Here is a 12,500-nt window from a genome sequence, read left to right as displayed (position 1 = left end):
TGAGGAAAATATGCCATAACGTTGCTGAATATATAGCGATAACGATATTACCTGCGATAAACTCAGTTCTGCATTTCTGCTGCTTTCAGTATTCTGATTTAGTACATCAGTGTGTTTGTTGGTTTTAAAACAGATGAAAAGAAATAATTTCCAACATTTTTGATTATACAAATGGGGCGGCTGTGGCTCAGTGGTAGAGCGGAGTTGGTGGTTCGATCCCTGGCCCTGCAGTCCCATGTCGAAGACCCTGAACCCCGAGTTGCCCCCCGATGCTGTGCCATCAGAGTGTAAATGTGTGTGAGTGTTTATCTTATGAGCAGCTGGCAGCCTCGGCCAGAGTGTATGAATGAATGTGTGTGAATGGTTCCTGGACTGTGTTAAAGCGCTTTGAGTAGTCGTTAAGACTAGAAAATAGCTTTATAAAAACAGTCCATTTACATTACTTTACAAATTGAACATAAAAGGCAGCACTAAAAAAAAGAACAGCAGTTCCATTTTAAAGTGCAGTTTTCTACTGATATTTTCTTTCAATTAACACATAACATATCTTAATGCCTTTTGCGATATGTATACTGCAACAGATGATATCGCGTTAACGATAAAAAAACAACAACGATATACAGTATATTGTGCAGCCCTGCTCCACAGAAACAGAGAGTGGTGTTGTGGCGTTGGAGTGCAGTGGATTGTGGGATCTCGTTGGGGTCTTGCATCACCTTGTCAGGGTTGTATTCGTTAAAATGACCGGCTCGCTCTATATTCTGAGTTATTTTTTGATTTGTTTAAAATATGTGAAAAATGTTTAAAAATGTGTGAACATTTTGTGAAAAATATGTGAAAAATATGTGAAAAATATGTGAAAAATATGTGAAAAATATGTGAAAAATATGTGAAAAATGTGTGAAAAATGTGTGGAATTCTGTATCTGTAGATTCTGTGTGGCACTGGTAATATATAACATAAAGTATTAGAAAAACATAAGATTTGTATGATATTCTTACATGACTTCTACATACAGCAGTTCCTTCTGTCTGCCACTAGAGGGCCTCAGATGTTGCAGCTTTAATTTCCTTTAATTTCTTAATTTATTTGGGGAGTTTTCTACTTTTAAGAGAAAGAAGCAGCTGGCAGAGAGTTTAAAGTCCGATTTAAAAACACACACACACACACACACACTGTGTGATTGTCTAGGAATTAGGTCATACACACACAAACACACACGCACACACACACGCACTCACTCGGTCAGTGATCTGGGGGTGTAAGTGTGTCGAGGATTTGATCTTAATTCATTTTCGGCAGAGCTGCAGATGTTCTGCTGCTAATCGTTTCAATTAGGATCAAAGAGAGAATCAGACGGACTTACAGACGCAAACAACCTGACAAACACCAATCTGAGACCCCCCCACACACACACACACACACACACACACACACACACACACACACACACACACACACACACACACACACACAGACACACACACACACAGTCTGAGACCCACCCCGCTTTTTTCTTTTGATGTTTTTGTGTATTGTTTATACGAAGATGACAGACACACAGAGACACACACAGACAGAGACAGACACACACACACACAAACATACACACACAAACAGACACAAACACACACACACACACACACACAAACAGACACACACACACACACACACACACACACATACACATATACACACAAACAGACACACACAGACACACTCAGATACACACACATACACATATACACACACAGACACACACAAATAGACACACACACAAACACACACAGAAACAGACACACAAACAGACACACACACAGACACACACACACAGAGACAGACACACAGAGACAGATATCCAACATTACCCCACCATCCATCATTTTGAGTCAACTGTACCATCAAAACTTCAGACCACTAACTCTGGATTTATGAATCCAGAGAGTGTGATTGGTCCTCTACCTTTGTGTAAATGTGTATCTAATATTAAATATGATGTAAATATGTATTTAATATTAAATATGGTGTAAATATGTATTTAATATTAAATATGGTGTAAATGTGTATCTAATATTAAATATGGTGTAAATGTGTATCTAATATTATTATGATGTAAATGTGTATCTAATATTAAATATGATGTAAATATGTATCTAATATTAAATATGGTGTAAATGTGTATCTAATATTAAATATGATGTAAATGTGTATCTAATATTATTATGATGTAAATGTGTATCTAATATTATTATGATGTAAATGTGTATCTAATATTAAATATGGTGTAAATGTGTATCTAATATTATTATGATGTAAATGTGTATCTAATATTAAATATGATGTAAATGTGTATCTAATATTATTATGATGTAAATGTGTATCTAATATTATTATGATGTAAATGTGTATCTAATATTAAATATGGTGTAAATGTGTATCTAATATTATTATGATGTAAATGTGTATCTAATATTAAATATGATGTAAATATGTATCTAATATTAAATATGGTGTAAATGTGTATCTAATATTATTATGATGTAAATGTGTATCTAATATTAAATATGGTGTAAATGTGTATCTAATATTATTATGATGTAAATGTGTATTTAATATTAAATATGGTGTAAATGTGTATTTAATATTTAATATGGTGTAAATGTGTATTTAATATTAAATATGGTATAAATGTGTATTTAATATTAAATATGGTGTAAATGTGTATTTAATATTAAATATGGTGTAAATGTGTATTTAATATTTAATATGGTGTAAATGTGTATTTAATATTAAATATGGTATAAATGTGTATTTAATATTAAATATGGTTAAATGTGTATTTAATATTAAATATGGTGTAAATGTGTATTTAATATTAAATATGGTGTAAATGTGTATCTAATATTATTATGATGTAAATGTGTATTTAATATTTAATATGGTGTAAATGTGCATTTAATATTTAATATGGTGTAAATGTGTATTTAATATAAATATGGTATAAAATGTATTTAATATTATAATATGGTATAAATGTGTAGCCCATCTAATATTAAATATGGTGTAAAATGTGTATTTAATATTAAATATGGTGTAAATGTGTATTTAATATTAAATATGGTGTAAATGTGTATTTAATATTAAATATGGTGTAAATGTGTATTTAATATTTAATATGGTGTAAATGTGTATTTAATATTTAATATGGTGTAAATGTGTATTTAATATTTAATATGGTGTAAATGTGTATTTAATATTTAATATGGTGTAAATGTGTATTTAATATTAAATATGGTATAAATGTGTATTTAATATTTAATATGGTATAAATGTGTATTTAATATTTAATATGGTATAAATGTGTATTTAATATTTAATATGGTGTAAATGTGTATTTAATTAAATATGGTAAATGTGTATTTAATATTTAATATGGTATAAATGTGTATTTAATATTAAATATGGTGTAAATGTGATTTAATATTTAATATGGTGTAAATGTGTATTTAATATTTAATATGGTATAAATGTGTATTTAATATTTAATATGGTGTAAATGTGTATTTAATATTTAATATGGTGTAAATGTGTATTTAATATTTAATATGGTATAAATGTGTATTTAATATTTAATATGGTGTAAATGTGTATTTAATATTTAATATGGTGTAAATGTGTATTTAATATTAAATATGGTATAAATGTGTATTTAATATTTAATATGGTATAAATGTGTATTTAATATTTAATATGGTGTAAATGTGTATTTAATATTAAATATGGTGTAAATGTGTATTTAATATTTAATATGGTATAAATGTGTATTTAATATTAAATATGGTGTAAATGTGTATTTAATATTTAATATGGTGTAAATGTGTATTTAATATTTAATATGGTATAAATGTGTATTTAATATTTAATATGGTGTAAATGTGTATTTAATATTAAATATGGTGTAAATGTGTATTTAATATTTAATATGGTGTAAATGTGTATTTAATATTTAATATGGTATAAATGTGTATTTAATATTAAATATGGTATAAATGTGTATTTAATATTTAATATGGTGTAAATGTCTCACCTGTCTGCCACCAGGTGTCCACTAGAGGACAGCGTCCGTCTCCAACCACGCTGTGGAACCAGTGCCATGCCTCGTGGTTAATGGGCTCTCCCACTACACACACACACACACACACACACACACACACACACACACACACACACACACACAAACACACACACACACACACACACAGAGAGAGAGACACACACACACACACATGCCCACACACACACACACACACACACACACACACAGAGACCACACACACACAGAGAGAGAGAACACACACACATATGCCCACACACACACACACACACACACACACACACACACACACACACACACACACACACACACACACACACACACACACACACACACAGAGAGACACACACACACATGCCCACACAAACACACACACACAAGCAAAAAATAAGAGAATAGGAGAATAAAATAGAATAAAACAATGTATTAGTAAAACAGAATAAAATGCAAAACAAACCTGATAAAATAAACTACAATTCAACTAAAAGCCATCAGGTCTTTAGTTTGCTCTGCAGTGTGTAAACATCAGATAGGAGAGAAGGAGAAATCCGGCCAATTTTTACGTTAACCTTGATCGCTATAAATATGCGAGTACAGTCGATACACTGTAATAAATTTCATGTTAGTTTAACTTGGAAAAGCAAGTTCCCCTGCTGCCTTGACAATCAAAGTTCACTCAACTTGAAGACTGCCTTTGTTTCAACTTAAAAAATTAAAGTTAATGATGTTGATGTAACTACAGCGTTCTAGTTTTGTTAAAGTTCTTCTTTTAGTTGATTTAACTTTGTATTACTTGGTTTAACTTTGTACTTTAAGTTAAAACAAATAACTTATTTTCTTTAATAATGCAAGAAACCTTCCTTGCCTAGTATAACAGACATACTTTTCTGCTTTATTTCAACTCACAGTTTCAAGTTAAAACAACATAACCACATTTATAGCGGAGATAGCGTGGGTGCAAAATAGCGGCCTCTCTGCTGATCTTGCATCACTTGACATTAAATGTCCACTAGTGAAGGGACACGGTGCAGATTAATGGCTGAAGAATATGGAATGCCGTTTTATTCACAATTAAATAAATGAATAAATACATAAATAAATGAATAAATATATAAATAAATAAATAAATAAATAAATACATAATGAAATAAATAAATGAGGCAATAAATACATAAATAATTAAATAAATAATTATTTCATGGTACTTTTATTTCATAAGTCCATATTTATTTATTTCAAGAGACTTTTATTTTCCTAATGCCTTATTTATTTATTTATTTATTTCAAGAGACTTTTATTTATTTATTTATTTATTTCTAGAGACTTTTATTTATTTATTTCAAGAGACTTTTATTTATTTATTTATTTCAAGAGACTTTTATTTTCCTAATGCCACATTTATTTATTTCCCTCTCTATTTATTTCCACTTCTTATATGCAAATCAGGGGGCGTGGCTATCTCTCACATTCAGAACAAGGTGAATGGGAATTCTTTGGCAGACCAACAACAGGACAATTTTTACAATAATTACCGCCCTTATTCATCACTAAATTCACTTCTGACAACGTGTAGGCGACAAATTAACTGTTTAGATTTCGAATATAGGCAGTCTTGCGAAAATCGTTGCTAAATTGACAATTTGCTTCAAAGTTTTCAAAGTTGAGAAGCTCCATAAAGTAACGAGACAACCAGCAGCGCCTGCACCGGCCGCTGGCTCGTCGCTCGGACAGTCTCGCTCGGACACCCCGCTGTAGGCTGGAGGACCGGTCACACACACACACACACACACAACACACAAACACACACACACACACACACACACACACACACACAAACACAACACACCAACACACAACACACCCACACACACACACACAGCTGTAGGCTGGAGGACCGGTCACACACAAAAACACACACACACATACACACACACACACACAAACACACACACACACACACACACACACCGCTGTGCGCTGGAGGTCGCTCTCGTGAAATAAGAGTTTTTATTTCGCCGTTGACGGATCGTGTTTTAAATATCAACACATGTCATGACATGATGTCCATCATAAGATTAATGGGAACCTGGGGTTAACTGTCTTTCGGAGTTAAACTCAACAAGCACCTGACAACCCGCTGGCCAGCCGTCTTTCTAACCCTAACCCTAATCTTTATGTTTAATAAGCACATTGCCACCAACTATCGCTGACCTGACGGAGCACCACAACAGGCAGCTCGTGGTACTCTGTCCACTGCGGTTGACACGACAGCTGAGGCGTTGTCAAAGTGTAAATTGCAGGTCACATTTTTCATGAAGCTAAGCAACGTGCTTATTAAACATAAAGATTAGATGCGCCCACCATTGTTTTGTATGGCTTTTTATAACAAATTGCTGAATATAATATGAAAAGTTGGAACTTTTAAGCACTCCCCTCCCTTCCACAAAGAATAGAGTTACCGTAATTCTAACCACGGGTAGGCTAGCAGTTATATTGGAGACCTAGCAAAAAGGTGAACCAGAGGCCTAGTGTTTGTGTGGGATGTAACGATACATCAGAAACAGGGCCGAGGGTCCACCAGGACAAACGGCTGATTCGCGCCTTGGGTGAGGTAAGTGGCTACGAAGTGGGCTGATTTCTGCTGTTGACCCATCTCGCGTGCTGCGCTGGGTCTGCGTGTGTGTGTGTGTGTGTGTGTGTGTGTGTGTGTGTGTGGCGGGTGTGTGTGAAAGACGGCTACAGCCTACAGCTGTGTGTGTGTGTGTGTGTGTGTGTGTGGCTACATCCTACAGCTGTGTGTGTGTGTATGTGTGTGTGTGTGTGTGTGTGTGTGTGTGTGGCGGTGTGTGTGTGTGTAAAGACGGGCTCACAGCCTATGTGTGTGTGTGTGTGTGTGTGTGTGTGTGTGTGTGTGTGTGTTGTGTGTGTGACGGGTCCTCCGTGTCCTACAGCTGATTTTTTTTTTTGTGGTGTGTGTGTGTGTGTGTGTGTGTGTGTGTGTGTGTGTGTGTGTGTGTGACCGGTCCTCCAGCCTACAGCTGTGTGTGTGTGTGTGTGTGTGTGTGTGTGTGTGTGTGTGTGTGTGTGTGTGTGTGTGTGTGTGTGTGTGTGTGTGTACCGGTCCTCCAGCCTACAGCGGGGTGTCCGGAACCAGACTGTCCGGTAGCCGAGCCAGCGGCCGGGGCAGGCGCTGCTGGTTGTCTCGTTACTTTATGGAGCTTCTCAACTCCGAAAACTTTGAAGCAAATTGTCAATTTAGCAACAATTTTCGCAAGACTGCCTATATTCGAAATCTAAACAGTTAATTTGTCGCCTAAAACGTTGTCAGAAGTGAATTTAGTGATGAATAAGACGGCAAAAATTGTTAAAATTGTCCTGTTGTTGGTCTGCCAAAGAATTCCCATTCACCTTGTTCTGAATGTGAGAGATAGCCACGCCCCCTGATTTGCATATAAGAAGTGGAAATAAATAGAGAGGGAAATAAATAAATGTGGCATTAGGAAAATAAAAGTCTCTTGAAAATAAATAAATAAATAAATAAATAAATAAATAAATAAATAAAAGTCTCTTGAAATAAATAAATAAATAAAAGTCTCTAGAAATAAATAAATAAATAAATAAAAGTCTCTTGAAATAAATAAATAAATAAATAAATAAGGCATTAGGAAAATAAAAGTCTCTTGAAATAAATAAATATGGACTTATGAAATAAAAGTACCATGAAATAATTATTTATTTAATTATTTATGTATTTATTGCCTCATTTATTTATTTATTTCATTATGTATTTATTTATTTATTTTGTATTTATTTATTTATTTATTTATATATTTATTCATTTATTTAATTGTGAATAAAACGGCATTCCATAGAAGAAAGCCTATTACTGCAAAACATCTAACACTGTAATACTCCAGCTCTTCTTATCAAACCTAACAGTCACTTAACTCATGGTTACCATGGTTACATCGTTGTGCTGGTGTATTACCAGGCAACAAAACACTACATTCTAAACACACCTTTAATAAACAGAATTCATAAAGTTACATTTGTATTTCGAACAAACTGCAACAACTTTTCAGCAAATTTTAACACAACTCTATTTACCGCCTTGCATCATGGGAATTGGCCAGCCAATGAACCAATCGCAGTCCTGACTGCAGTACGCAGATCGGGGTTGGGCTAAATGTGTGCGGAGCTAAACGTTTGACTCTTGAAAAGAACTTTCCATTTCAATTTGAGAAGAGTGAAATTCACAAGTTGTTGACAGGTACTCCCTCTGCCGGGCACCAGTGCTTCAACATGTTTTATATTTTAGTAGAAATTTGAATAGGCTACATCACTTATCGGTGGTGTATAATTAATTTATTGTGTCCATGCTTTAACTTTGCTGTGGAAGAAGAAGACAGGTTATTTTAAACTCGAAAGGCAGCTCTTTTTTGTTGCAACACACACATCTGATACCTTAACTTACATACCCAAGTTTAATCAACACATACATTTTTTAGTGTATGTGTTGTAGTCAACCTAATGAATAAATGCAAGTTTAACTTTCAAAAACTCATAAAGTTGAGTTCAAAATCCACAACTTGTATAAGCTTGTTCAGTTAAAAATAAGAAATAAGTGGACATAACTAAATGGGTCTGTAATATTTTACAGTGTAGAAAAAAAAAAACGAGCCGAATCGGTGCGCTCAACACGGAGTAGCTGCAGCTACGTCTAGCTTCCACTGAGCTAAAATTACAGTTGTCGGGGCAGGTTTTAGAGTTCCTTTGTGCCTCGTAACAGACATAAAATGCCTGTGCAACATGAACAGGGCCCTTACGTGACAACAAGATGCGTTTTCAACTCAGACGTTGTTTAAATTCACCTACCCTGTCTCTATCCTGCCGGTAGCTAGCTCACACCGCTAGCTGCTAGCTGTTAGCTGCTAGCTGCCTTGTGTTCATCCAGGTTTCTATGATAATCGTCATGCAGCAGTTCTGGGTGTATTTGTAGCTCATCCATTTTGTGTGTGATGGATCTGGTGTTGGTGAGTAGGAGTCTTGGCAGTGGCGATCGGTGTGGTAGTTCCCTTAGCCGCGCTAGCAGGCCCGACCGGGCATCCTTGCTTCTCGGAGCGATCTGCACACTGTTTACCTTTTCCTGCTACAACGGGACTTCAGCGCGAGACTAGAGCTATAGCCTTCTCTAATGCTATCAGTGTGCAAGCCACAGACATCATTTGGTCCGTTTCCATGTAGTTATATAGTCACTGATATGGTCATAACCACTACAGCGCTCAATTTCCTATCTTTGAGGGGGAATAAACTTCTAGTTTTTGTTGCGAAGGCATGACCTGTCCTCTGGAGGACATAGCCAGAACAGCGGGCGCTCTTTGGATTGTTGTGGGGAGCGGGAGGCAACGAAGGCGGGGAGGAAGCATAAGCAAGGATGCCCGGTCGGGCCTGCTAGCGCGGCTAAGGGAACTACCACACAGATCGCCACTGCCAAGACTCCTACTCACCAACACCAGATCCATCACACACAAAATGGATGAGCTATAAATACACCCAGAACTGCTGCATGACGATTATCATAGAAACCTGGATGAACACAAGGCAGCTAGCAGCTAACAGCTAGCAGCTAGCAGCTAGCAGTGTGAGCTAGCTACCGGCAGGATAGAGACAGGGTAGGTGAATTTAAACAACGTCTGAGTTGAAAACGCATCTTGTTGTCACGTAAGGGCCCTGTTCATGTTGCACAGACATTTTAATTGCATTTTATGTCTGTTACGAGGCACAAAGGAACTCTAAAACCTGCCCCGACAACTGCCGTGTTAGCTCAGTGGAAGCTCGTAGAGGTAGCTGCAGCTACTCCGTGTTGAGCGCACTGATTCGGCTCGTTTTTTTTCTTCTATCGACTGGACTGTACTGTATATTTATAGCGATCAAGGTTAACATAAACATTGGCCGGAATTCTCATTTTAAAGATCCAGTTCTGTTTGGTTTTTGTCACTTTTTGTTGATTTGATGCCTATTTACAAGGTCCCGATTCAGTTACATTTCTGATTCTGATTCAATCAGGTTAAAGAAGTTTTTCCAGTTTATCTTTGATATAGTTTATATCGACAAGGTTCCACTTCCAGGATAGCTCCGGTGCAGCCTGATGTCCCGTCCCCTTCCTCTGTCTCTGTGTTGGGTTCTAACCTCCGGTGGATTTGTGAGGACTATGGTTAACTGCTCCTCAGATCTCTGCAGGGTAAATCCAGACAGCTAGCTAGACTATCTGTCTGTCTGTCTGTATGTCTGTGTCTGTCTGTCTGTCTGTCTAACTGCTCCTCAGATCTCTGCAGGGTAAATCCAGACAGCTAGCTAGACTATCTGTCTGTCTGTCTGTCTGTCTGTCTGTCTGTCTGTCTGTCTAACTGCTCCTCAGATCTCTGCAGGGTAAATCCAGACAGCTAGCTAGACTATCTGTCTGTCTGTCTGTCTGTCTGTCTGTCTGTCTGTCTGTCTGTCTGTGTCTGTCTGTCTGTCTGTCTAACTGCTCCTCAGATCTCTGCAGGGTAAATCCAGACATCTAGCTAGACTGTCTGTCTGTCTGTCTGTCTGTCTAACTGCTCCTCAGATCTCTGCAGGGTAAATCCAGACAGCTAGCTAGACTATCTGTCTGTCTGTCTGTCTGTCTGTCTGTCTGTCTGTCTGTCTAACTGCTCCTCAGATCTCTGCAGGGTAAATCCAGACAGCTAGCTAGACTATCTGTCTGTCTGTCTGTCTGTCTAACTGCTCCTCAGATCTCTGCAGGGTAAATCCAGACAGCTAACTAGACTGTCTGTCTGTCTGTCTGTCTAACTGCTCCTCAGATCTCTGCAGGGTAAATCCAGACAGCTAGCTAGACTATCTGTCTGTCTGTCTGTCTGTCTGTCTGTCTGTCTGTCTGTCTGTCTGTCTGTCTGTCTAACTGCTCCTCAGATCTCTGCAGGGTAAATCCAGACAGCTAGCTAGACTGTCTGTCTGCCTGTCTAACAGCTAGCTAGACTATCTGTTTTCTGTTGCACGACTAAAACTACTTCTGAACGTCCACATGTTCCACCAAAACCAGTTCCTTCCTGAGACTATTTAGCAGAGGCACCGTGGCTCCGTCAGACCTTCCTTTGCAGTGCTGTGGAGGAAGGTCTGGCAAAGCGAAACTATATTGGATTTAAAAGAGATTGTCAGAGAACAAGAAGCAGCAGTCAGATATTGTTAAGAGTAGTTGGTGAGAGTATGTTGGTACCTGAGGCAAACGTGTGTGTGTGTGTGTGTGTGTGTGTGTGTGTCTGTGTGTGTGTCTGTGTGTGTGCGTGTGTGAGAGTGTGTTGGTACCTGAGGCCAGTGTCCTCAGAGACGAGCGGTCGTACTTCTTCACCCAGCTGTCGTTGTACTTCAGCAGCAGACGCAGAGCCGTCGGAGCGCCGTAGAACTGGGTGATCTTCAGACGCTGCACCGTCTCCCAGTACCTGCCTGGAGTCAGTTAGCTTCTTAGTTAGCTTCTTAGTTAGCTTCTTAGGTAGCTTCTTAGTTGGCTTCTTAGTTAGCTTCTTAGTTAGCTTCTTAGTTAGCTTCTTAGGTGGCTTCTTAGTTGGCTTCTTAGTTAGCTTCTTAGTTAGCTTCTTAGGTAGCTTCTTAGTAGGCTTCTTAGTTAGCTTCTTAGTTAGCTGTTTAGTTAGCTCCTTAGCTAGCTTCTTAGTAAGCTGTTTAGTTAGCTCCTTAGTTAGCTTCTTAGTTAGCATGCTAAGGCAGGGCTCAGACATTTCCTGGAGCTGAAAAACATGCAGTATGTGAGTCTAAATTATATTGTGTGTGTGTGTGTGTGTGCGTGTGTGTGTGTTTGTGTGTGTGTGCGTGTGTGTGTGTGTGTGTGTGTGTGCGCGTGTGTTTGTGTGTGTTTGTGCGTGTAAGTCTGTGTGTGTGTTTGTGTCTGTGCGTGTTAGTGAGTGTGTGTGTGTGCATGTGTTTGTCTATATGCGTGTTAGTGTGTGTGTGTGTGTGTGTGTGTCTCAGTGCGTGTGTGCATGTGTGTGTGTCTGTGCGTGTGTTTGTGTGTGAGCATGTGTCTGTGTTTCTATGCGTGCTAGTGTGTCCGTCTGTGTGCGTACGTGCGTGTGTGTGTCTGTTTTTGTTGATTGTCATGTTGTGTATTCCTATTTCTATTCATGCTTTATTTTAAACATGCGCGCTGTTGTTAATGTAAAGCCCTTTGGCGTCTATAAGTGTAATATAATATAAGGTTAAATAAATCAAATGTACATTGACAGTTTGTGTGTGCGTCCTCAGAGGGAAAGTGAGACTAAACCAGCAGAGATGGGGTAACAAACCGAGACACTGACCTGGGTCGGGGTAAACAGGCGTGCTCTCAAACAGG

General features: G+C 37.6%; 1 protein-coding gene across 1 annotated transcript in view; it reads right to left on the bottom strand.

Annotated features, from left to right (window-relative positions):
• The window catches only part of LOC120548409 (acetyl-coenzyme A synthetase 2-like, mitochondrial), a 51,117-nt gene that overhangs the window by 18,910 nt on the left and 19,707 nt on the right, over positions 1-12,500 (bottom strand). The window contains 3 exon segments of the mRNA XM_039784672.1: positions 4,088-4,180; positions 11,462-11,599; positions 12,466-12,500. The exon segment at positions 12,466-12,500 is cut by the window's right edge and continues 113 nt beyond it. Of these exon segments, the coding sequence (XP_039640606.1) occupies positions 4,088-4,180; positions 11,462-11,599; positions 12,466-12,500 (266 nt within the window).

Source organism: Perca fluviatilis, chromosome 19 (genome assembly GCF_010015445.1).
Source record: "Perca fluviatilis chromosome 19, GENO_Pfluv_1.0, whole genome shotgun sequence".
NCBI lineage: Eukaryota > Metazoa > Chordata > Actinopteri > Perciformes > Percidae > Perca > Perca fluviatilis.
Note: the sequence above shows the minus strand (reverse complement) of the source record. Positions and strands in the feature narration are given on the sequence as shown.